This window comes from Kockovaella imperatae (assembly GCF_002102565.1).
Source record: "Kockovaella imperatae strain NRRL Y-17943 chromosome Unknown BD324scaffold_11, whole genome shotgun sequence".
Taxonomy (NCBI): domain Eukaryota; kingdom Fungi; phylum Basidiomycota; class Tremellomycetes; order Tremellales; family Cuniculitremaceae; genus Kockovaella; species Kockovaella imperatae.
The window spans coordinates 78,605-103,285 of NW_019028951.1; the positions used below are offsets into that span (position 1 = coordinate 78,605).

Consider the following 24,681-nt stretch of genomic DNA (forward strand, 5'->3'; position numbering starts at 1 on the left):
ATGCAATCGTGAAAGGAGAAACCACTACCTCTTCCCCTTTTCTGCCGCTGCTCCAAAACTCTCCTCCTTCAACTCCTTCTTGAAGTTGGAACCTTGTTCCTCTATTGCTTTGCCCTCGCTCTTCAAAACGAGGAAATCGAACATTTCCTTGTAGTAATTCTGAATGAACTTGGGCAGGTCAACACAGCTTGACAGCATGTCGATTATCGCTTACTTCACTGAATTCGGGCTTGATCGCCTGCAATTTACTGCGACGCCGGATAGTTAGCCAACAAGAGAAGCTGAGACCACGACTTACGTTATGTCCTCCGACATGCACACGAACAAGGTCGAGACTCCCACGCCCATTGCCGTTGAAAAAACTAGTCCGAGGCACAGACCAAGGATGTAAGCGTAAAGGACGACCGCCCTGTAAAAAGATGTCAGGTCTGAAGAGGAAAAAGCGTGCGTGCGACTTCACCAGTCGTACCAGTGGTCGTTGACTGCATTGCCCATGGCTGAAATGTCAAACCGGAAGACCATAATGACCTCACCATAGACGCAAGCTAATGCAATTGCAGCGCTGATAGCGCCGCTTGCCAAGCAAGCGAGGGATAAAGCTGAGACAACGATCAGCCGCAGCCACGGCGAGAGAGAACATACCAGTTGCTGATAGGTCGTCATTTACGAGGACAGCGATGCCTGAGTGATTAGCCATATGGCCACTATCAATGGCAGAGGCACGCACCGTGACACTGCGCGTATCGTTTTAGCTTTTGCGTCGCTGATTCCCCCTTGCCATCTTGCAGCTCATTTTTCGTAGGTCTCCGGCAGACCATCTGGACAGTGTGTTTGGCGCCCTCCCACTGAAGTCTCAGTCGATTGCCACGGCTATCGACTCACAAAGGTCATCTGAAAGGCGAGGACGAGGTGCCTACCCTTGTTCTTCTTCTCCATCTGGTAGCGCTTCGAATACTGCTCACCGATTGCTGCGAGGATGAGCTTCATATAAAGTTGTCTCTGTGCAGCTTACCTACGTAGATTTTGTACCGATGCTCGGTCAGGCATTGAAAACCAACCATATCTAGAAGAGCCAGCTCACTAGACATCTTATGGGCATCAGTAAGCACGTTTCGTTTGCCTCTCTCACATTTGTTAAACATTGACACCAGCCAATCTAGAATGGCCAAGAGCCATCCAAGCTGACCGTTCATCAGACGCATGTGTCGTCTTGTGATACAGAAGGCTCACTATGATCCGACAGCAGCAGGCTAGGCACTCGGCGCCAATGTTTCCGTGCATATGACATAAGCCATTGACGACGCTGTGAACGAAATGAATGAAGCCAACGAGGAAGGCGCCAAAGGCAGCTGCACCGGTAGAGTGCTTGACTGCTTGACTGAATGCATCCCAGGATCCCAGTCTGAGGCCAGTGCCAGTTTCTTGGCTCCGGGGATGGAAATAATCCGCTGTAATCAGATGAGCCCTGTGTGATTCATCACTATGCCCATGCTCACAGCTGAAAGGCCCACCCGCCAGAGCTACGATCATCAGGTTCGAAATGACCTATAAAAATCAGCTGATTGAGAGTTTTCCTCTGAGTGGACGCACAGATGAGAGCCATATTTGGGCGAAGATCGTGAAGACGCACCCTGCCACTGTCACAGCCGCGGAGCAGTATACACCTTCACCGCACTCTAAGCCAAGATTTAGTGGGGATCAGGACATTGCCTCTGCTAAACATACCCTGATGCGCCGGCTGAAAACGGAGGAACACGCCGAGTGTTGCAAAGATATTTAGGATGACCAGGGCAAGCTGTATGATCAGAACTGAGCCGCGTCAGCCTCCGCACTTTATCCTTTTGTAGGGATGCTGACCGGTGAATGTGACCATAATGATGGAGAAGTTGTGCTTGATGATCTCTGCAGCGGTCATGAGACACATCTTGGCTAGCTCGAAGCGGTGTCGAAGAAGATACACCACAAGCACCAAGACCGCAGCTGATCCAAGATTCACGCAACCGCCCAAGTAGACTGACGATCAGTGGCGTCGCCCCATCTGACACATTGCTCACTGGTCTGGGAGAAAAAGACTGTACCGTCAGTACAAGGCCCTCACCCAATATCCTCACGGGCTGCTTCTGCCAACATGCCGACCACGAGCAGGGCCGGTCCAAGATAGACAAACATGCCGGCGATTGTGGGTCTCATCATACCCAAGATCAAAAGGAAGTTGATGGCAAACGCCCCGACAGTGGCAATCACGAAAACTGTCTTGGTTTTCCTGTGCGCGAGGTCAGCCAATGATCGATTTAGACGCTGCGTACGCAGTGACCGGCTCAAGCTTGATGTCTCCTGACGGAAGAGTCCCGCCGTCCTGACCAAAATTCTCGAGGCTTCCAGTAAACTCTGTTTGGTCATCCCAATCAGTGACGAGCTCATAGATCGCATAGCTAGCGAGGGCCAAATAGGACGCCTGAGTGCCGAGGAAGGCCCAAAAAGCGACTCGGTCGAGGGTCAGACCAGATCGCTCGAAACCCTTGAGGTTTTCCGGGTTCTCCCCGGTTCTCTGCTTGTCTCCTGATGTCATATTTTGGTCATTGAAATCGTGTGTACAGCGTCAGCATCCAGTAGCCGAGGACAATCTCAGTCAAGATCAAGGTCAGATCATGAAACTCTATCAGCGAGGTAATTCGCGCAACATCCATAGGGGTGGGCGACCTCCTTTCAGCATCATCCCTTATAAACACTCCCGAGAGGCGATCCGGACAGATGGTGTGCATTCCATTAGTGCATGACTCCGTCTCTTGAACTCTGACGCGTCTTGACACCAGCCCGTGAGAAAGCCCGCAAACGACACAGGAAATCCGGGTCGTAAGTCCGGCAGGGGGGGGGGGGGGGGGGGGGGTTGGAGTTATGATGAGGTAGCTCAAGTGGCCATATGAGACGGAGGTGATATTGCAGACGATAGCTTCATCGACAAAAGTCGATTATAGAGCTCGTGAACATGCTCCGGATGATGTGAGAGCCTTGGCTAGTAGTAAGATATGCGGGGCCGAAGAATGAACGAAGTCGCTGGACCTTTCATGTCATTTCGGCGCGTCTGGACGCGGTCGGAAACGAAATGCCGTTCAAGCGGTAATCTTCAATCTTGCACTCACTCCTTTCCGCCAGCTCGCGCTGAGAAGACTCATCGTGCTTCGTAGCCGTCTTCCGGCTACTCGGCCTGATGCCTCCTGCCCTAGAGTCCGTACAGCGCCGGAAATCAGCATTGTCGATCAGACCGTCTCCCAAGGTACCGACCGCGGCGCTACTCCTCTGCGCATTGGCATGCTGCATTTGTTTGCCGGTCAGCGAGACCAGAGTAGAGGGCCACGGTCATGAGATCTTGACCGTTCTAGCTTATTGGAGCTGGAGGCTCAGTGAAACGATTAGACGAGGGCGAAAGACTGCCGGCGAGAAGAAAAGTGTCAAGTCGACTCACCGTGTAAGTCTAAGCAAAGTTGAGAGGAGCTCAATTTGACAGCATGCGCTGTCAACTATCTGTCTTGGGCTAGGCGCTGTCGCCTTGGTGCTATCGCTGGCACATGCTGGACCGCTGAGGTGAGTCTTGTGTGCCTGGCGATTGCTGAGATCTGTCAGGACCTTGGTCTTTGTTGGAAGTCTAACCTTTATACCGATAGCTTCTCCTACAGTTAATAATGTACGCAAAGTGCTACTCGTCCCGATGGATTTAGCTGATCGTTGCTTTCAGTGGACTCGATCCATACCTGGCCTCGCAGCATTGGTTGCTATAGTGGTACAACAATTCCTTGAGGATCGTGCGTTCAAGGCGCAGATGCCTCGCTGAACCTCAGCTTTCTCCCTCTTCCCCTTGCTAGCTCTGGGATTCACCACGCTTGTGGTCAGATGGGGCCAGATTGGGCGAGGTTCGAAGCTGGACTCTCGCTCCCGCAGAATAATCCTCTTACAATCGGCGGGTGTATCTGCGGTATCCCTTGCCGTGCTTTATGTTCTGGTGAGCAACCACGAATCATCCTTGGCGCAAACTAACGCCAACTCTCTAGGGATGGGTTTCATTACCTTCTACGGAGCACTTGAGCGGTCGAAGCACAATAACTCATATGCTGCTCGCGTGCTTCCTGGCCCGCTACCTTCCTATCGGCCGGCTCTCCCTCGATGGTTCCATCGAATCGCCATTTACGAGCCCACAGCAAGGACCAGTCGTCCTCGTCGCTGTCACCGCGATTCAAAGCCTGGCTCTACCTCCAACTCCTTCCTATCTCGATTTCTTTGCGGTGATTCCTCTGTATCTGATCGGTGCGTGGCTGGCCTCAGGTGTCGCGCGTCGCCCATCGCTTGGATCTGTACGTACCTAAAGTCTCTCCCTGTCGTACTCACTTCCTTAAGCGATCGTATACCCCTACGCAGCTTGCTACAAAAGCACGGTGGACGATCACCGGAATCTTGCCAGCTTCTTGGCGACCGCACTTTGAGACTATTCTACGGACGCCCACATCTTCTAAAATCTTCTACTTCCTTCTACTGAATCTGGCATACATGGCCGTTCAGATGGTATACGGCGTCTTGACTAATTCGCTCGGTCTCATCTCTGATGGTGAGCCTTTGCAGCGTTCGCGTGAGGCTGATATGAAACAGCTATTCATATGCTGTTCGACTGCCTAGGCCTCGCCGTTGGCTTATGGGCATCAGTCGCTGCCACCTGGAAGCCTGATGGCAGGTATACCTATGGCTACTCTCGTGTAGAAACGTTGAGCGGCTTTGCGAATGGTGCGTGCGGTACGAAATACTCCAAGGCTGATACGCTTCCTCACAGGATCGTTCTTGATCCTGATATCCATCTTCATCATTTTCGAAGCTATCCAGCGAATGTGAGGCGGCGAAGTAGCGTCGACGGCTCACCCATCCCAGTATGAATCCGCCGGAGATCAGCACCCACCAGCTCCTGCTTGTTTCCACTATCGGTCTACTCATTAATTTGTGGGGAATGTATGCCACTGGAGGTCATCATCATCATGGGCATAGTCACGGTCATTCGCACGAACATGTCCCATTGCCCGTTAACGAGAAGAAGGTAGGTCGTCCATTCGCGGGTTTCGTCAGCTTACACATATAGGTCGACCATCGACACGAGAGTCATCAAAGTCATGCCACGCGCGAGCACGTAGGTTGGCAGGAGATTTAGAGACAATCTGCGATGTTTCTGACATCACTTGACAGTCGCTGGCGCACGCTCACTCTCATGGAACGGGTGATTCACGCCATGATCACTCGAAGGACCGTGCCCATAGTCGACGACATGATCATCACGATCACGATCACGAAAACCACGACCACGACCCACACGATCTCCAGTCTTGCCATCACTCGCATGATGCCCACACTCACGATCACAGTCATTCGCACGATCACGACCACCACGGCCACGGTTCACATGGCCACTCTCACAGCCACAACATGCGTGGTGTTTTTTTACATGTACTGGCCGTGAGTATGACTCGCTTCTCAACGAGACTCAGCTGACTAGATGAAAGGATACACTGGGCTCTGTTGGCGTTATAGTCTCCACTATCCTCATCCGGTTCACAGGCTGGACAATCTTCGACCCTTTGGCGAGCTTGTTCATCGCTGGGCTAATCATGGCAAGCGTGATCCCCCTCGTTATTGATTCTGCCAAAGTTTTGTGCTTAGACGTGGGAGCCGATGTGGAGCGCGATGTCAGGGCAGCGTTGAGCGAGGTGAGTCGGAAGCAATGAAGCGAAAACTTTTCCCTGAGACTCGACATGCAGTTGGCCTCGGTGGAGGGACTGTCCAATTACTCGACACCGCGATTCTGGCCTACCTGCGAAGGGGAGGTAAACGGGTCGATCCATATTCAACTTGCCCCATCCGCATCATCTCACGATCCATCAAAAGGCCTCAGTTTCACTCCTCGAATGGCCCGTCCTGGTGACACCATTTACGCGAATTCCGACAAGGTGGTCCACAGGATTGAACGCGTTCTGAGAAACAAGATAAAGGGTCTCAGAGAGCTTGTCGTCCAGATCGAAGGCTCTGAAGAGCGCACCTTTTGTAGCTGTATGACGGGTGGTACATAGGTGACGGAGAGGATGCATTCCGTACCGGAATCTGTACAAACATGTCATCTGACAGCATAGCAGGCTGCCCAGCTCGTGTGCTGTTGAATCGTAACCAGGTGAAAAAAGGCACAGAGTAAGCGTCACCTGTCTATCGATACGAGGGAAAAGCCTGACCACCAGTAGAATCGGGCAAGACAGACGGCGCCCGCGGGGTGTGTGCGAAGCGAGCAAGGATGCTGGCCGTTGAAGGCGGTTTACGGGGAGTCGCAAGGGCTGACCGCGGGGTAAAACGAGGGATTCCGAGGCTCACAACGTCATGGTTGGCGAATCCGGAGTGTCGACGATCAGTGTCCTCTGTGCCATGCTGCGGTATATACAGAGACGCATCGCGGAGCGTCGATGCTTGATTGGCTGATGATCTTGCGAAAGGTGGCGCAAAAGACTGCTCTATGTCTGTCTCCGCAAAAGACGCTCCCTGCTTGTGCGTGGGGACTTCACGCAAGTCTGAACGATGTTCATGCGAACGGCGTTGATTCCAGGCAATTTCGTCGAGAATGGCTGCTTTCTTGAACCCAGGGAAGGTATTCGCCTTCATGAAGATAGGCTGTCCACCCGGGTACTGTGGCGATGTGTGACTATGAGCCGGATGAGGAGAATGGCGTTCTTGCCCCTTAGTCTGGGGTGGAGAAGGCTTGAATAGCGCCGAGAGATTTCCTCTGACGTTGTCTTGATGAGGTGAGGTGTATAATATAGGAGCTTGACGCGGCCTGTACTTCGTGATAATGGGGATGGACACGTTCGGAGGCCACTTGTCAATCTTGACATGGGAACCGTAGTATTCCTTCATCGTTCGTGGTGTAGTGGACCATTCCGTGTCCCGTGAAGAGTCTTCCATCTTCGTCGAGGTCGTGGACCGTTGAGTAGAATGTGCGGACTTGGCGGGTGGAGTGAAGGTCCGTGAGGATTTGCGATCTGACAATTGATGGATCAGCAATCTTGAGTACGGCTTGAGAACGATTTCTCACTTCTGCTTGCGCTCGTTTGCGACGTCAGCTCTCGATCAAGTCTATCAGCATGTGATTCTTCTTGGTGAGCTCGTAGAGGCCGAGGTGCATGTAGATCCGGATTCCCCTTGATTCGCCCCAACGGTGAGCTGTAAGGCACATCACTTGAAGACCTCATGGAGATGTCTTGATAGCGACTTGAGGCGATCGATGCGTGAGTCATGGTGGGAGGGTCATCGTACTGTCTGTCATCGCGGTCATTCATGGGCGATACAAAAATCACTTCGATCGTGTTGCTGTCCGCAGGTCGTGGTTTGGCAGTCTCCTTCATCTCAGGACTTTGGTCGCACTTTTTCGCGGTTTTGCTCTCTTCTCTCTTCGCCGCTGAACCATGTACGAGCTCCCAAATATCGGGAATACGGGACGCCTCCGATTCGGTGTCGGGAGAGAGCAATGGAAATGGAGCAGCTGCTTTCTTGGCAGGTTTGACGGGAAGAGATCGCTGGCGTTCAAACCCCTGCAGCAGTGGACTGTCTTTGGGCAGCTCAGCAGCTGTACGTGATTAGCTTGGCCGTAACCGAGCGGATTGCAATCTCACGAAGCCGGTGGTAAGTGATTTCGTTTGTTTCTTTCTTCGCTCTAGGCTTTCTTGGCTTGCTCGGGCCCGTCTTCGTTTTTGCTTTCTTCCTTGTTGGTCCATTATCGCCTTCTTCATCCTCGGATCCAGCTTTTTTCTTCCTGCCTTGAGCTGATTCGTTCCTGGAATCAGAAGAGACCTTGCTGAGTATCGGGATGCCCGTCCCAGTCGTCCATCCGGTAGGCTTTCGATAAGGCTGGTCAGGATGAGAAGGTTCCTTAAAAGGCGGAGGAGTAGGGGGCTTTTGGTCCGGATCGACGAGAGAACATGCGAGATTACCTTTGCGTCTCGGCGGACCTGGCATACTTTGTCCAGGGTCGTTCGGAGCGATAGATTTAGACGCCACCTTGTTGGCTCTCTCGAGTGCTGCTTGCTTTGCTTGCTCCCACGGATTTGACTTGAAGGTTGTGATGCCCCTTCTCAATGACTGACCAGATTGTAGAGCACAACGTTCTTGACTGATCTGGATAGCTGACTTTGACGCAGCTCTCGCTGTAGTCCTGGTATCAATGACATAGTCGTGTTCTTTGTGATCAATATCATCTTCACCACCACCCTCTTCACTTTCCGAGTCAGATTCACTGGAGAAATCCAGTTCATCGCAACCTCGACGCCACGCATCATTGCCCGAGCCAGGCATAACAACGACCCTGAAAGATTTCAGCTTCTCAGTCCCTAGGATGACGGAGTGAGTGAAGTGTACAAAGTTGAATGCATGATGATGAAGTTGAACCGACAGAGATCAAAGCGTAGATCGGTGCGTGAGGGCCAAAGAAAGTCGCGGTCACGTGGTAAAATCGTCTTCCGGATCCGAAGCTCTCACCGTACGTCCATTGGAAGACTCTATCTTCTCTGGACTCACCTCTTTGACGTGCTTGCATCCGCGTTTGAGGAGACAGCAAGTGCTCATAAAGGCTCATCAGTCACCAATGCAGGACTCAGGAGACCCTGTCGCGGGTCCCAGCAACCATGCAGGCGCTTCGCGAGCCGACGCCACGCTTCTTCGCCAATTCGTTATGGAATACCTTCAACAACATGGATTTGACAAGGCTTTGACAATGTTTCAACAGGGTATAGCGAATCAGGAAGATGAGAAGGATGCGGACGGAGAAGACGAAGGTGGAGCGACAGCCGGCGGAACCGCAGGGGCGGCAGGAGGTGCCAATGCAAATGCATCAGCTGCGGGAGGAAGAGAAGCCATCTTTCGAGCGCCTGGACCTATCCCTATCGATTCAACGTTGAAACGGAATATCCCTCAGGCTCAAGCTCTCTCTGCCTCGACGCTCTCAGGACGCATCACTCCTGAATTCGAGGCTCAAGCGAAATACATCATTGATTTGATTCAGAAACGAGCCGAGTTGAAAGATGGCGATGGGGATGGGGCCGAGGACAAAGTACAGGCTGGCGGTGCGAAGGGGGACCCAATATTGGATCCTTCAGACAGAGTGCTAGGGTACAGAAAGTTTAGGAGATGGGTCGATGATGGATTGGAGCTGTGGAGGGTGAGATGGCTCGTGAAGGAGAGCGCAATAAAGAGCTGACGTGCTCCATTGATCAGCCTGAATTAGACGCAATTTCGTTCCCCCTCTTCGCGCATACTTTTCTCGATCTCATGGCCTTTGGCTTCACAGAGGCTGCTCGGAAATTCTTTGAAGCGAATAAATCACATCATATACAAGCCCATTCGCAGGAGATCTCATCCCTTTCAGGCGTCGTGAACAGGTTCCATTTGACCACCAGCTCGTGCTGTCAGCAGTTAAGGTGAGTACCTCCCGGATCCTACCGTACATAATGAGTTGAGCCTGTATCAGATCACATCGATATACCATCATGTTGTCTCGTAACGCATACGATCTCCTCTTACAGTGGCTGAGTGGAGGTGGTCTGGACGAAGAATGGGAGTCTGGTCTGCATACAAGTGCTGGGAGGGCGAAAGACGCTGTCAAGGCCATTATCAATGACCATGTCAAAGTCTCTGGTGAGTCTCTTGTATGCTTCATGTTGGAACGAGGACTTGACGTACTTCTAGTCTCCGCATCCAGTATTGCCTTGGACGAAGTGGTCATCGCCTCTACTAATGGTCTCCTTCCTTCCACTGTCACTCGTTCTGCATCCCTTGATACTTTCAACACTCAAGCTCGACTCAAGCTCGGCCCTATACCTATGACTGAAAAGCTTAAAGAGCAAGTATCAAGAACTCTACAGGACGAAGAGGATGAGGCACGAAATGAAGGTGTCAATGGCGATTCCGAAGCGGAGCCTAACGGCCACTTGAATGGTGATGGAGATGTCGATATGGATCGAGAAGTGGAGAAAGAGCCGGTTGTAAGGGAGGTCAAGCTCGAGCCGGATCTAGTCGACACGTCGGACCTGGTCAGTCCCGGGGAAAATGACACGCTACCTCCTGTTCCGCCAGTATTTCGAATTTCAGATCTCAAACGAGAAGTGGAAGCTATTCGAGATCGACGGAAAATGATTCGACTAGGTCCTGGGGTCGATGAATCAGCGAGTGCTATGACGCCGGCAGTCTTGCCCAGCGTAGTCGCGTTCACGCTGTTCGACAGTGCTCAGACGTGAGCGAGCGAGCCAGGCTAAGAGAAGCGTTGACACTTTTCTTACAGGGCTACATCTGTAGAATTTTCTCGAGACTCGAGCCTCATGGCCGTAGGATCTCCTGAGAGTTGTATAAGGCTTTGGAGTCTCAAGGGCGAGAAATTAAAGGCCAAGTCGATAGGTGAGCGAGGCGGCGCCTTCAGTTCGACTCACCGCTGACCCTCGTTTCAGACCCGCTGGATGGACTCTTGGTCGAAGATGACGGCCTGCCTATGCGCAAACTGATAGGTCACTCTGGACCCGTCTACTCAGTCTCGTTCGACCCAATTCACGGTTCCTCTGCCCCGCCTCAATCCCTCTTGTCCTCCTCACAAGATGGCACAGTCCGCTTGTGGTCTCTCGATACCTACTCCAACCTAGTCGTCTACCGAGGACACAGTAAAGATCCCGTGTGGGATGTCGAATGGGGTCCGATGGGAGTTTACTTTGCAACTGCGAGTAGGGATCGGACGGCCAGATTGTGGAGCTCGGATAGGGTCAATCCACTTCGAATGTACACTGGGCACCTGTCTGATGTCAATGTGAGTGACCACCTCATCCAGAAGCCCAGAAGAAGCAAACGCCTGATCGCGACGGTGAATAGTGCGTAAAATTCCATCCGAATTCGTTATACCTCGCGTCTGGCTCCAATGACAATTCTTGTCGGTTATGGGATGTTCAGCGAGGAGCTTGTGTTAGACTTTTCCTTGGCCATACAGATGCAGTGACTACCATTGCCATTTCACCAGATGGGAGGACATTGGCTAGTGCGGGTAAGTCTCTATCGTCTCAGTCCTGGTGTGGAGCTGACCTCGTTTTTAAGGCCTCGACAGTAATATTTGGCTCTGGGACCTAGGATCCTCACGACCGATCAAGAAGATGTCGGGTCATCGTGGACCTGTCCAATCATTATCCTTCTCAGCCGAATCCTCTGTCCTCGTTTCCGGTGGTTTAGACTCCACAGTCAGATGTTGGGACGTCAAGTCGGCGGGGGGCGACAGGACTAAAATGGGATCAAGTGAGGAAAACAGAGTAATCGATGCGGGACGAGCGACTGGTGAACTGCCGATGAGTAGGACAAGTATCAAGGTCGAGACGGTGGATTCGACGTGAGTTGAAATGGGATCTACTGTGCCTGTGCCTGGTTGAACTCATTCCGTGATCAGATCCGACCTGCTCGCTACTTTTCACACGAAACGGACGCCTGTACTCAAGACGCACTACACGCCGAGGAATCTGTGTATGGTAGCTGGGACGTTTGTGCCTCCGAGTTCGAGCACGGCTACCGAGCTAGTCAACGGCAAGGCATAGGTTTAGCATTCGTCACACACATGCATCTTGCTATCCTGGTGGTGACAGTTACACATGTGCCATGTCGGACAGATGTCCAGAACTCTTAAACACAGTCAAGCTCTTTTCTTCTTGCGCGGCTGCAGCATGGTGACGACTAGTTCTTCTTCTTCTTTCCGCTTGACTGTCAATCCCGTATCGAGCCCCTCTTTCTTGCTGATACTGGCTATGCACGTCTCCCAGCCGGACTCTCCAATCTCACCTATAACGATCCCCTTTGCTCCTCTGGACCATATCTTGGTACTTTCAATAGCCAGTGATTGAGAGGCGAAATCGCAATTGAGCAAAGAAGTGAGGATACGGTCCACTAATTCGTTGGGAAGGTCCATTGACGAAGATAAGAGCACATTTGGTGATGGTCTAGATCCAGAGGTAGGCGGCGCGATGGCGAGCCCATCAGGACCATCTTCATCCGTCAATATCGGACTAGAACTCTTCCTATCAAGCTCTCGAGAAGTTGACTGCTTCTCCTTCGTCGGACTGGACGAGGTGACTGACGATTCGAGCGTGAAGAAACCCGTGACATCTCCACTTGCACATTCCTGTCTGAAACCCATCCGTTCCCAGAATTCATCTGGAGATATACGGGACAAAGCCCCTTCTGCGGCTTTTCGATCCGCTTCGTCCATCTGTCGCTCTTTCTCTCGCTGAGCTAGAGTCGTGGCACCAAGATGCTTGGTCTGCTTCTTCTTGGGTGAACCATTCAGCGACTCAACCAACGTGACGCCAGACGAAGTTAGACCAGGGCCTTCAGCACTAGTGCAGAGGGCGTTGGAAGAAAGTTCAGCATGGGATGAGGCTGTGTCGGCCGTTGCAAGATCCGCCATTGGAAGTGCGCCAACTTCTAGAGGGGCACGATCGCCTTTTGACCGTCCATGGTCACCGTTGACTTTAGTCTCTGATCTGCTAGCTCGATCGTGCGGAACTGTTGGCGTTAGTTCCGAGACCAATTCGTCTAGGAATCTGGTTTTCGGGTCGTCGGGCAACGATGGAATCACCATGGCCAATGTAGGACTCTGTCCGTTCGGTGTTGAAGCGAAAGGGGGCCCATACATCCACCCTAGGCCGTCCGGCAGAGTCATCTTTGACGCGCCCAGCATTCCTTTCGCTTCTTCTGCCGAGTAGCTGGGCAAGAGGTACCGCAGGGTTATCGGTTGTTTTGAGGATTCAACGCGCATCCCATTCGGATCATGTGTCGACCCATTCTGAGCCGTCCCAGTCTCCTCGTTGACCGAGAGGTCTTTGACTCTGTCGCCTTTTGATCCATCTACCACCACACGCGCCGCTACGGACTCATAGACTCCTTTCCACCATGCGCACAATCGCAGCCCCCCAGCAACTCTCTTCCCAGGTGCCAAGCTGCTGTTCGGGAATAAGTATTGTCCTTGACTCCGAGCGAACAATTGAATCTGAACACTTGCCTCCCGGCGAACGTCCGTTCTAAGATGGTAAGTCATGAAAGAAGTGATGAGCGATTTGGTGATGCTTCCTCCGTTTGTAGGGAGATAGCCTGAGGAATCGAGTTTGGAAATGTACAGTATATGTCGAGGACGAGGAGAGGGTAAGATGTAAAGGTACGCATGGAGCGCAGAGACGAGGACTTTGACAGGGCCGGGAGATGGTGCTGCTGCAGTAGTAGTAGCTGAGCTAGGTAGTGGTTGTTGGTGTTGTTGGTGGTGGTGGTGGTGGTGGTGGTGGTGGTGGTGGTGGTGGTGGTCAGGTTCTCTCCCATTAGAGGTGATCGGAGGATCGGTTGAAGCCGATTGTGATGATTCGCCTTGCTCTGCAGATGAAGGTAGAGCCACGGCTATCGTAATGACATACTGCTTTTCATAGCATTTCGGCGGGTGCCTAGCGTGCTGAAAGATTGCATTGGTCCGTTTGGGCACAGAAGAAATGACTGTCAATTCGAGGTCGAAGGGGTTGGACAAGGATGAGATTGATTGAACGAGATGATCGCGTAGAGAAGGTGCCGACAAGCATGAGTCGGATGCGGATGTCATGTCGAGTGTAGATCCATGGACTATGGCCGAAAGACAAGGCAGGCAGACACTAGGCGGAACAGGACAAGGATGTGTCCAGAATGCTACTCGGGAAGTGATTCTATCAGATCTTTACTCTTGATCTTTTTGATTTCCATTCGGACTTTTTATTACGCGACGCGGTGACACAGTTCGGACCGGCGGTCGTCGACCTTTCCATGCAGATATCTATCTCGACTGTCATTGACAGACTGTGTACATGAGCACAGTGTACATGATCGTTCTTCATCCAGTTTTCGATACAAGTACAAAGAAAGAGATCCGTAGAGGTCTCGAGGACAAATATGTATACCTTGGTCCGTAAGACACAGAGGTAACTTCGATAGAAAAAACGAAAAGCTGCTGAAAGGCCAGATCATACTCCGTACGCTTCCTTCCTTCCTCCCTTTGCCCCTTTCGATCTATGCAGCGATGTCATGAATACCCAACCGTTTCGATGTCTCGGTCGGTGTCAAATCACCATCTTCCTCGTCATCGACCTCGTCGGGCTCACGACTGTACCCGTCCAGTGGTTCAGTTTTGATCCGAATGGGGTCCGGGCGACCCCTGCCCTCGCGAGGCTCATGCTCGTCTTCCTCCTCATCGTCCTCGTCATCCGTCTGAGCCCGCTCCTCAAGCTGTGATCTCAACTTTCGAGACCTAAAATCGAGGTTGACGGCGAGGATCCAAGATCGAATCATGAGGGCGTGCCGTCTCCTGGTGATTTTTTCCATCCTCAACTTGGCTTCAACATCATCGAGATCATCGATTTTGGGTGATGGACGTCCAGGCTCGCCAATCTCAAGTCGCTTCACTCCACGAACAATCTCATCCTCTGTATGACGCTTGACAGGGACGTGAGGGTATCGGATTGGTGATCCAGATTTGATAGCTGCAACTCCGGGCAAGTGTGGTGACTCGTCACGCTCTTTCGAAATGACACGGTGAATGCGAGGCAGTCTCAGACTCGGGTCGGCATTGTCGTCAGACAATAAGAGATCGGCAACGGACAATCGACGGGTGGGTTCATTCTCCTCCCCGCTCAACTCCTCTGGCTCATCGTACTGAGTTCCCCGTTCGGCAGACTCTACATGGCGTGATGAGACGGCTGCACCGAGTGGCGCCACATGTCGATACGTCTTCTTGTTGAAGTCTCGTGGGGCGAGCGTGGGAACAGGTCCAGGTGCTTTGCTGGGCGCTAATGAGTCAAATGAAGCAAAATTGTTAAAGTCCAACGAGTGAACGTCGGGTATGCCATAATTTGGCAAGGATGGGTACGCGTTCATGTTGGTGTTGATCGCGTCAAATGGATACGATCGATGCGCTTCCATGTGCGGCGGGTGAGCGTTGGACGTGCTTCGAGGAAGACCAGCAATGACCCTCTTGGACTGCTCGAGCTGACTGTAGAGATGACCGTAGAGCGAGCTGTTGTTGGAAGCAGGTTGAGGAGCGTTGAAGTTGTTGGACGGGATACCAGGCATGCCAGACAGGCCGAGCGAAGCAAGCTCCTCAGGATTGAACAAGTCTTCGACGGGCGAGTGCTCTGACAGTACGGGACTGGCGCCGAGACCCGAGCTGCCTGATGTGGTCGATGAGCTGAACGATGATCCACCCGAATGAGTCATTGGTGGAGCAAGATTGAAACCGTGTGATCGGTGCTGAGGTTGATCCATTCGAGCGGCATCGCGACCAAGTGAGATCATGAATTGGTTGAAGAGAGCCAAGTCGGCCTCGGTCCTGATCTCCGGAATGTTCATCGGCGCCGCACCACCCTGTGCCGAGAGCTGAGCAGACGGCCGTCCGGCAGGGATGGTAAAGTCAGTATTGAAGCCAGTGTTGACGCCGGGAGCAAAGCCTCCAGATCCGAGGGATGAAAGAGCAGGGAAACCAGCTGGCATGCCTCCGGCATTGAGAGCGTCAAGTCGGTTCATCATATCTGGGTCCATTATCAGCAAAGCCATCCAAGGACGGAAGATGAAATGCTCACCGTTGTCATACACTGGCTCGACCTTTCTCTTCTTCATGTCCGATAGGAAGTCTCCAAAGTTGTTCTCCTCCCCTTGCCAGTCTCTCTTCTGTCCACCATTGAGCCCATAGTCATCCGTCAGGAGCTGAGCGGCGTACACTCTGTTCTGCTGTTGTTGGAAAGCAAGTTGCTGAAGGACAAGCATCTCACGTTGTTGGTAGGCCGCCAACTCTTCATGTTGCTTTCGATGTAGAGCAGCAAGGGCGGAGGGAGTGGGAGAGACCGAGTGATGATCGTGACCTCGAGGAGGCATCATGTGGTCATAAGGTGATGACGAGTGATCGTTTGATCGGCCAGAGGATGAAGTGGGGGACATGGATCCAGTGTTGGGCGAAGGGAATTCATCCGAATCAGTCGATGCTCGTCGCTCAATCTTGATGTTGGCAGCGTTGCCTGATCCAGGTGCTACTCGTTTATTGAATGCTGGGTCCTGAGATGTGGCCGCCTTGGACAATTTGTGTAGTTGGTGGTGCTCTTGGGTGTGGATCCTTTCGTGCTTCTTCAAGTCTTGTGGACGTTTAAATGTCTTGCCACAGACCGCACAAGGATGAGGTTTTAGAGGTGTATGAACTAGTGGATGCAATGAGTGACAAGATCCAAACTCGCTGACATGCCCGCTCACCTCTGAGATGACTCGTAATGTGATCCCTCTTGACACACTTGACACCGCATCCTTCCCACCCACAGGTGAGACAGAGGTTGTTGGTACTCTTCCTCCCAACATGGACATTACACAAATGATCGTATAGTCCATCTGGCGAGGAGGCGACATGATCACAATTCTTCCATTTGCATGAGATTCCAGCTTCTGGGCTATCGTTTGCAGAGACGGTATCATGTCGAGTAGATTCAGGCGTCACTGGCTCGACGGACGAAGCTGATTCAGAGGTGGATACGGCAGAAGAGTGATGATGATGATGGTGATACATGGAATGACCCATGGGTGGAGATGGGTCAAGGTAGGTAGCTGAGGGGAGTGATGGGTAAGCCATCGTGCGAGAGGACTGTGAACGATTCAAAGAGGGCCTATAGAACGTGGTTGATCCACAACCGGGTCTGGTCCTCAGAAAGGAGCAGCACAGGGGGGAACGAGGGGACGACGTCGGGGCGGGATTTGCGCCTCTTTTTTCCCTCCCTCTCGATGTACTCTCGGTCGATTGACCCAGTGAGATACTAGGTGGTACGCTGCCAGACGAGATGGGTTGAGTGCTCGACTGTCCGGACTGTAGTGTCGAGCGTGTAGGTGTCAATGAATTGGGACTGTGAAGAGATGAAATGTACAGATGAGAGATGAGAGATTGCAACTCGGAGGGGGGGGGGATGAGATGGGATGAGCAGACGAGGTTTCTCTTGGTAACAGCGAGGTCCGGCGGCGGGGAGGGGAAGAGGGGAGGAAGAAGGGAAGAAGAAAAAAAAGGCTTGGGTTTTCTTGAAATCCCTTCACTCCCTCTGCTCCCACGCCTTGACTCTACTCTTCTTGGCAAAACCCATTGGCAGTCTCTTGGCGGTCTGGGCAAAAGGGAGGAAAAAGGATCTGAGTAACGTAAGCGGGGGGGATTCCATAAGGAAGGGGCAGGAAGGGGCAAGAGCAGAGCAGGGTGATGATGGGCCATGTGGACGCCGTGGTCCGAGTTATCGGTGTTTCCCGGGATTATGATCATTGTGGCAGAGATCTACCACAGCGGTGACCATGACATGTGGCACCAAGAGAATATGAAATGGGGGGCTCGGCGTAATTTAGTGGAGGGAAGGGGCATACTAAATCAGGACTTTGCATAGCTATATCCAGATATATTGTCGATGACGACAACAACAACAACAGTCTGACTACCTCACAGCTCCGCTTTGCGCAACAGCTTCTTCTTTGCCCTGAACATGCTGAAACGAGCATTGGTAGATAAATCCTTCCACTGTCGACGGAACTGCTCTTTGGTACTGGGTCTGTTGACCTCGCGCGTCAGCTTTGTTGCTCCCCTTCGTATGATAAATGCCACAGCGGTGACTCACCTCCACTCCTCTGGCTGTCCATGAGCATCACCATGCTTACCGCCCCATTCTCTGGGCCGGTACTTTTCCTTTTCATCCTCTGTCGTTCTCAACGCACGATCACCACCAGCCCATCTGGAAGGTAGATAACCACCATTCTCATCTAGGATGGTGCTTCCCGCTTTGCTGCCACCAGCTACACCACCAGCACCCAGCGTCACTTGATCAATACTACTTGGCCGACCCAGTGCCGATCCTCCACTACCGCCAAGACCAAGTCCAGCCGGACCATTTCCACCGCCTTGTTGAGATTGAGCGTTGATAGCGTGGGAAAAGGGGCCTCGAATGACGTGATCATGTTTCGTTTGAACCCGAGTCGTCTTTCCATCTTGAGGAAACACGATCCGAGGATCATCATCCTCTACGATTTCAATCTCGGGTAAAAGCCGTCCTCCGCCCCGTGCCGTCAAGGCAGTGTCAATGGCCAAGCTACCGACCCTAGAGTGAATATTGCCGGTCGATCGGGCCGCCCGGCGTTGCTTCTCTTCTCTCCTCTTGGCTTGAGCTGGGGTCTCCGGGAAGATGTCTTCCCGTGCCAATTCTTCCAGACGAGGTCGAGCTGATTCGTTGGAATGTCGAGACGAAGCTGCGGACATTCGACCAGAGTCAGGGACACGTAATGTATCCCCTTGAGGTGCAGAGAAGCCTCGAGTGATCTTGCGGGTCTCTCGAGCGACGGAGGGAGCAGGTTCAGGCGAAACAGGCGTCGGCGTCACTGGCGCATCGAATCCAGTCACTGTAATTTTCTTATCGTGAACCGAGACTGACATTGGCGTCTTCTCCTTTTGTCGAGGTGCCTCACCAAAGTGTGTTGTCGAATAACTGGATCCAAACACCTGCGTCGTCTTCTGCGGAGAAGACTCGTCGATGGTGATGTCAGGTTGATATCTGTTTCCACCGTTGAAAAACGATGTTGTACTCGTCGCAGTGCCAGCTTGACCAAAGGTCGGCGAGAGCGGACTAGGAGTATAGCCACCACTCTTCGATCCAGACCTTAAACCGAGTCTATCCATCGCGAGAGATTGAGCAGTCGTCATCGCTTCGTCACTTGAACGAAGAGATGGTGTATATCGCCCTCCGCCGAGTGATCCACGTTCAGAGACTAGACTCCTCCGTTTCGCAGCTGCCAACGACGAGGCTTCCTCCTGTCGCCGTCTCTCCATCTCCATTTTGATCCGCACTTCTTCTTCTCCCTTCGCATCCGGTGTCCTGGCAGCAGATCCATTCACACTCGCTCCTTGCGAGTCTGCTCCAACTTCGCTGCCCGAGGTCGAGCTGGAAGATTCACTCGTCTTCCTCGTCGTCGTTCCAAAAGCACTGCGCCGGCGTTGAGATTTCCTCCTCGACATTTCAGACACCCCGGCAAACGGATCAAACTCGGTATCATGGATCTTGCCACTGGCATCGAGATAGACACCAGATCGACCAGCTGTGGTATCTGTCCGGGGCCCTCGTAATTTGTTCAGACTTGTCGAAGCTCGGACTCCCGCAGGACGTTTCTCGCCTCCTGCCAAACCACCCGCGGTTCGAGGTGCGTGGTGTCGAGATGGGCCTGCAAGAGAGCCTGCTTCTCCATCCGGTTCAGTCCCTGTGTTTTGAAATGCGGGATCCAAAAATTGATCCACCTCGGCCCGTTGAATCGCCCTCTCTTTCTCCTTGCGGTGTTTGTGAAACGGTGCGTTGTGGAAGGATGAATCGGCCAACGGGTCATACAGTCCAGCGCGGCGCAAGTGACCTTCAGTCAGAGCTAAGATGAATGTCAATGAGATTCCAACATGTTGCCAACAACGCGAAACCCCCACTCACATGGCCGGTACGTCTTGAATCCATTCCGGGCCGGATGGGACACGCTCGAGACACCATTGGAGTCATATCGTGCGCCTGTAGAGTAGGATCGAGAGGTGTTGGAGAGCATGATGACTGCGGCAAATCGGATACAGGTGTTGCGCTGGATTGATGACCGGCTTTTGATTCGTACGCAAGGGGGAGGCCTTACTGCTTCAGCCGAAGCGATCAATAATCGATTGACAATGAGATTCTTGATATGCGAGGTTGAATAATATGGGGAAAGACGGGGAAGACGGTGACGAGCGGCGGGATGCGAAAGGTCCACGATCTCAGGACCGATCGATGACCATGAAGGGATCTGAGAGGGACTGACTATGATGCGGGGTACGTGTTGTCAAGTGAATGATTGAAACCCAAGTGATTGACCGGGATAAAAAAAAGGTGATGCGATAAAGCGAGATTGTGATTGAATTGTGAAATGCCGACCGGGGGCCGAGGCTACTCAAAGTTGACCGAAGAGTCTCTCCTGCTGATCCACAGCTTCTGCAGCAGAGTCCAAGCGAGTCCCTCAACAGAGCGAGTTGAAGGTGTAAGTGTAAAGATGAACACTCTGATGAGCCAAATGTCCCCCTTCCCTCTCCGTAGCCAGCAAGCATCCCAAAAATCGTAAATCGCCGTTGATCATCCCAAGTTACCAGATTCGGTCAAGTCCAAAGACCGGATAAAACCCGCGGAATCAAATTTTTCACCATTATCCTGTTGTGATCTGCGTCATTAGACATTTCAAGTAGTGCCACTTTGAGGAAAGAGGCCGCGCAGATGGCGAGCAGCACACGGCGGTGCAGATCATTTGCAGTGCTATCTGAGGCTCATAAGCTATAGGCTGAGGACTCAGTTTGACGCGGCACGCGAGTCAGCATGTTGTGACTTGATTACACCGCGGCGTCTCTATCACAGGCTCGCTTCTAAGCTCAAGGACCGGTGGCAAATGGTGCTGGAAGCTCGGCTGTAGTTGAAACAATGTTCACGGATGTAGCCTCCTCATCTGACTCAAAATCTAGTCTGCGCAAGGGTGCCCCCAACAATGGCTGCGCTGAGCACCTCGATCCGAGCTGAAGATGCCCATTCTGCTGCCGATGCAACTCGTGCCAGTAGTGCCAGGTGCCACTTGTGCCACTTTTGCGACTTTTGCCACTTTGGGGGGGTCCAAGCGCGAATGACTTTTTGTTTACATCGCAATCCGAGTGTTCAAGCAATCGCACTTGGTCCTCTGTTTGTTGGCATATGAGGATGTACCGTGCATGGCTAGCATGGATCTCGCGAGGATGATTACTCGCCAAGTAGGCATGGATCTGAGTAGCTGGCTGATCGTCTCTCGTTTCTTGCCCTACTTTGCTTTTTGAAAGGCTTGTGATGTCCGCTTTTCTGGCACCCATTTTCTCGCTTCATACTTGATCGCGTTAGTCATGAAGAGTCAGACAGTGCATCTTGCAGGACCAGTCTGCCTCGAGCTCTGTGCATGTCATTTCATCGTCTGTCTCTGACTGACATCGTCTTAAAGGATCCTCTGTGTTCGTTCCGACAATGTATGACGTTGCAAAATTGGGGGGGGGGGGGGGTGTCCCCGCCGAGTTTGTTGATAAGGGGGTTTCTTTCATTTCATCAACAGTCTGCATCAATTGGGTGCATGTCATCTCGTGTCAAAGATTCCGACGAGGGCTGATCTCGGTTACCTCCTCAGGCCATCGTACGGACCCATCGGAGTCTTACTTGACCTGTAAGCTTGTCTCCGGGGGTTGCAGCTAGACTTGCTTGGCGGCAAAGCTGGTCGGATGAGGTATTGAAAGGATTCCAGGCTGGATGGAAATAACACCCAGAACAATTCAAAAGAAGCAGGTGACGAAACCCGTCCGACTTGTACACAGATCATCATCGCGCTGGATGTCAACGGGTGAAGATAGGTGTGGAAAACATTGGGTACCTCGACCGTAGTTGGTAGACCACCTCTCCTTCCGGACCAACAATCGATTCACCGCCCTTCATCGGTAACCATGAAATCGCTCTTCTCTCGCTTCAGGTCCCACAACGACCCATCATCAGCACTTTCATCGAATCCTTCTGTCCAGTCCAGCATTCCTTCATCTTCGCGTCTGGCACATCAGGAGTTGTCGACATTGACACATCCCTTGGACCTTCGGTCAACCACACCCATCGCAACTATTCATTCCCAAGAATCAGCTGGATCTTCAGGTCGACCTCAGTCAGAGCTTGAGCCGGCTGAAGGGGGATATGCCAATACTCTGCTAGCACCTCCTTCTGATCTACGACCATGGACCGAACAGAATGAGGTGGACGACAACACGAAACAATCGTTGGTCAACGGAGGAGCAGGAGTACCCGCGGCAGAAGGACCGGTGAAGAAGGTCACTTTTCGTTCACCTGTGCCGACTCAAATCGAGACGAGTCCAAGAGACGAAACGTACACGCCTCCACCAGCTTCCCTCCCCGAACCTTCCACTGCGAAACGAGGACGTACGTCGTCTTTCCAATCCAGGCGTAATGGGACTTCTTCCCCCAATAAACCATCTCGACCTTCCCCCGTCTTACCCTCTAGACCTTCAGGCTCGAGATCAACATCTCGACAATCTTTACCGAGCGTTCCTACGTCCCGAAAGACTTCCAACCTATATAATCCCGGTCAACCGAATCCGATCGCAGGGCATCAGAGTCCAACCAAATCCACACATTCCTCCTTGCCTTCTCACGACTCGCTCGATGCGGCAAGTACGAGGAGTTACCTCCCGCCCCCAAATAGCTGGAGCGAGATGGCTGAAGAAGACCTCATTGCGAATCTTGGTCCGAGGGAGAGGACAAGGCAAGAAGTCTTATGGGAGATTGTCAGCTCGGAAGAAAGGTGAGCTTTTGTCATGCTGTAATCTTCAAAGTTCACCACCTTTTTAGATACGTGCAGGAACTCATCAAGCTAAACGAGACCTTCTGCCAACATCTCCTTCCTGCTTCCGCTACGTCCCCTTCGCTCAGCCTGTTTGACCTCAACTCTACCCTCGCTCGCACGCTCTCACCTAACGCTTCACCAGCACCAGGTTCACCCGCCGAATCGTTTGACCACCTTCCCATTGCTGCTCGATACGCATCACCATCTCTGTCTCACTCCCCTCAGCCACCGTCGTCCGCTCGAATCAATGCTTACCACGCCTTGACACTCGGAGGACCACCTCACTCGGGAGCTAACCGAAAAGCCAGTTCGAACACTCTCAACGCATCGGCTAGAGCTCATCAATCTTTACCTCCGCCACCTCGAAGCACGTCAGCAGGACACCATTCGATCAATCCCAGAGTATCTTATCATCCTGGACTCGGAGCTGGCAAGCTCTACAAATTTGGAGAATCCTCACGAATCCCTTCGTCTAGTTCGGCATCGTCATTCGTCCCGGGCAAGAACCATCTTCCAGAAGATCTCGAAAAGGTCCTCCTGGCAGTCGCAGGTGGCATCCTGGAAGGTCATATCAAGCTAGCTGCCGCGCTGAGAAAACGATACGAGAACCAGTATCCTCTAGTCAGGTCCTTAGCCGACGTCTTCACGGCCCATGTGAGCCAGCATCTTCTACCTCGCCCTCAGCTGACAAGCCGCAGTCATACATTCTACGAGAATACGCGACCTATGTCTTGCACTTGGAGAAAGCCCTCAGTCAAGTTGATGCTGCGCTCGCGACCTTTACCCAATCCATGTCGCGCAGATCCTCACGCCGATTGGAGGATACAGATTTCGGTCGACTAGGCAAACTGTTGATGGCACTGGAAGAGCTAGCAGCTGAACGAGGCGAATCTGGCCTGGTCATTTCATTGTCCAAGCCGTTTCAGCGGCTCCTCAAGTACCCGCTCTTGTTCCAGAACTTGCTTTTCAACACCGACCCAAGTTTGAAAGAGTACGAAGCGACTCTGAACATGGTAGATGAGGTGGAAGAGATTGTGAGGTCTATAGAGGATGAAAAAGCTTCTTCGGAAGAGAGGGAGAAGACGAGGGACGTTTGGGCTCGGATTGAGGGTCTGGAAAGGGACAAGGTGAACCGATTCGATGAGATCCTCGTCATATAGAGCTGACACGTTGCAGTTACTCATGGCTCCCAAGCCGAATCGACTGCTCGTAGGCGAGACTTCTGTATCGGGTGTCGACGGGGCACAAGCGGATCCCGCGACCAAGTCCAAAAAGTCGTTTCGCAGACTATCAGATATACTTAAAGGAAGTGGACAGATGTCAGATCTATGGATCGTGTGAGTCGGCCGGAACAGAGTGACAAACGGGTTCTAACGGGGCCGGCAGGCGCTTCTCAGATGTTTCGCTCGTTTGCGAGCGGACTGGGCTCACGCATCTGCCACTATCTGGTGTGAAGTCTCATTCAGGTCGCAGCGATTCCCTGCCTGAAATCAATGGCAGGTCAAAGTATGCAACGGCGGGCAAAAGATCTGCTTCGATCAAAGCGAGGAATCTGTATCGTGTGAGTCCCACTATAGCTCGCATATCTTGGGCATATGCTGACACATCTATCCAGTTCATCAAGGTTCACGAGTGGCATTTGCGTCCAAAGGAGGCTACTTCAGAGGGAGTGTGAGCTTGATAATGATGACCATTCGATGCTTTTTCTGACGGATTCTCTTTCACAGTCTGCTTATGTCCGAGTCAGTCATTCACTGTAATGGATTCGATCATTAGCTGAAGTTGCCTAGCGTGCCCCGGGCTCGGGCGTCCCAGGATCAAACGTCGTCAACTTCCTCGCCTCGCGCAGCGTCTGACGGTCTCCCGCCATCTTTGCAGAACAGTCCTCGCGAAGCTACGGCAGTACCACTTAAAGGCGATGGTGGACCATCGCCAGCTCGATCCGCTCAAAGTCGCCGAGATGGCGATAGCGAAACGGTCGTATCGGACCGTCTCTCTGTCATGTCTTTCGCGTACAAAGGCTCGGACCAAATGCGACCCAATCATCGAAGAACCACGAGACCACTTGCGCCGCCCAGCAATACTGCGGCTCGAGCTTTGCAGTCTCGACCAGGTGTCGAGAGGCGGATGTCTGCTCAAAGTCCAAATGCCGCCAATGCCAAATTTGCCCATCGATTACGA

General features: G+C 52.4%; 9 protein-coding genes across 9 annotated transcripts; 3 read left to right on the forward strand and 6 right to left on the reverse strand.

Annotated features, from left to right (window-relative positions):
* Positions 1-20: 20 nt before the first annotated feature.
* BD324DRAFT_631948 (hypothetical protein) lies at positions 21-556 on the reverse strand. Its single transcript, XM_022016479.1, has 5 exons — positions 534-556; positions 461-497; positions 299-409; positions 215-248; positions 21-168 (listed from the first exon to the last, which is right to left on the reverse strand). The coding sequence occupies exons 2-5, from the start codon at positions 493-495 to the stop codon at positions 25-27; spliced, it is 324 nt and encodes a 107-aa protein (XP_021869429.1). The 5' UTR covers positions 496-497; positions 534-556; the 3' UTR covers positions 21-24.
* Positions 534-2,275, reverse strand: BD324DRAFT_631958 (choline transporter-like protein). Its single transcript, XM_022016480.1, has 13 exons — positions 2,112-2,275; positions 2,055-2,072; positions 1,858-2,013; positions 1,726-1,809; positions 1,591-1,676; positions 1,497-1,545; positions 1,231-1,448; positions 1,130-1,181; positions 1,082-1,088; positions 918-968; positions 728-839; positions 643-681; positions 534-599 (listed from the first exon to the last, which is right to left on the reverse strand). Exons 1-10 carry the CDS (start codon positions 2,191-2,193, stop codon positions 959-961), a joined length of 762 nt encoding a protein of 253 aa, XP_021869430.1. The 5' UTR covers positions 2,194-2,275; the 3' UTR covers positions 534-599; positions 643-681; positions 728-839; positions 918-958.
* A 605-nt stretch (positions 2,276-2,880) lies between these two features.
* Positions 2,881-6,135, forward strand: BD324DRAFT_631970 (cation efflux family-domain-containing protein). The gene is made up of 14 exons (XM_022016481.1): positions 2,881-3,466; positions 3,506-3,582; positions 3,622-3,682; positions 3,734-3,800; positions 3,837-3,997; positions 4,047-4,346; positions 4,390-4,597; positions 4,639-4,770; positions 4,817-4,871; positions 4,912-5,074; positions 5,117-5,164; positions 5,221-5,487; positions 5,535-5,738; positions 5,790-6,135. The coding sequence occupies exons 1-14, from the start codon at positions 3,209-3,211 to the stop codon at positions 6,096-6,098; spliced, it is 2,310 nt and encodes a 769-aa protein (XP_021869431.1). The 5' UTR covers positions 2,881-3,208; the 3' UTR covers positions 6,099-6,135.
* Positions 6,136-6,165: 30 nt separating this feature from the next.
* On the reverse strand, positions 6,166-8,430 carry BD324DRAFT_682598 (hypothetical protein). Its single transcript, XM_022019155.1, has 3 exons — positions 7,683-8,430; positions 7,106-7,636; positions 6,166-7,052 (listed from the first exon to the last, which is right to left on the reverse strand). The coding sequence occupies exons 1-3, from the start codon at positions 8,359-8,361 to the stop codon at positions 6,229-6,231; spliced, it is 2,034 nt and encodes a 677-aa protein (XP_021869432.1). The 5' UTR covers positions 8,362-8,430; the 3' UTR covers positions 6,166-6,228.
* Positions 8,431-8,568: 138 nt separating this feature from the next.
* On the forward strand, positions 8,569-11,669 carry BD324DRAFT_631976 (WD40-repeat-containing domain protein). Its single transcript, XM_022016482.1, has 9 exons — positions 8,569-9,223; positions 9,280-9,482; positions 9,533-9,699; positions 9,751-10,294; positions 10,343-10,455; positions 10,506-10,855; positions 10,918-11,086; positions 11,137-11,422; positions 11,480-11,669. The coding sequence occupies exons 1-9, from the start codon at positions 8,651-8,653 to the stop codon at positions 11,622-11,624; spliced, it is 2,550 nt and encodes an 849-aa protein (XP_021869433.1). The 5' UTR covers positions 8,569-8,650; the 3' UTR covers positions 11,625-11,669.
* On the reverse strand, positions 11,670-13,380 carry BD324DRAFT_631977 (histone acetylation protein-domain-containing protein). The gene is made up of 2 exons (XM_022016483.1): positions 13,165-13,380; positions 11,670-13,111 (listed from the first exon to the last, which is right to left on the reverse strand). The coding sequence occupies exons 1-2, from the start codon at positions 13,243-13,245 to the stop codon at positions 11,720-11,722; spliced, it is 1,473 nt and encodes a 490-aa protein (XP_021869434.1). The 5' UTR covers positions 13,246-13,380; the 3' UTR covers positions 11,670-11,719.
* Positions 13,381-14,106: 726 nt separating this feature from the next.
* On the reverse strand, positions 14,107-16,702 carry BD324DRAFT_652384 (hypothetical protein; the record flags this gene model as incomplete). Its single annotated transcript, XM_022018481.1, has 3 exons — positions 14,107-15,620; positions 15,672-16,280; positions 16,333-16,702. The coding sequence occupies 3 exons, from the start codon at positions 16,700-16,702 to the stop codon at positions 14,107-14,109; spliced, it is 2,493 nt and encodes an 830-aa protein (XP_021869435.1).
* Positions 16,703-17,447: 745 nt separating this feature from the next.
* BD324DRAFT_84034 (hypothetical protein) lies at positions 17,448-19,772 on the reverse strand. Its single transcript, XM_022019262.1, has 3 exons — positions 19,563-19,772; positions 17,718-19,503; positions 17,448-17,651 (listed from the first exon to the last, which is right to left on the reverse strand). The coding sequence occupies exons 1-3, from the start codon at positions 19,669-19,671 to the stop codon at positions 17,543-17,545; spliced, it is 2,004 nt and encodes a 667-aa protein (XP_021869436.1). The 5' UTR covers positions 19,672-19,772; the 3' UTR covers positions 17,448-17,542.
* Positions 19,773-22,431: 2,659 nt separating this feature from the next.
* On the forward strand, positions 22,432-24,175 carry BD324DRAFT_582027 (Dbl homology domain-containing protein; the record flags this gene model as incomplete). The annotated part of the gene is made up of 5 exons (XM_022013538.1): positions 22,432-23,154; positions 23,199-23,627; positions 23,677-23,837; positions 23,887-24,061; positions 24,116-24,175. The coding sequence occupies 5 exons, from the start codon at positions 22,432-22,434 to the stop codon at positions 24,173-24,175; spliced, it is 1,548 nt and encodes a 515-aa protein (XP_021869437.1).
* Positions 24,176-24,681: the final 506 nt, after the last annotated feature.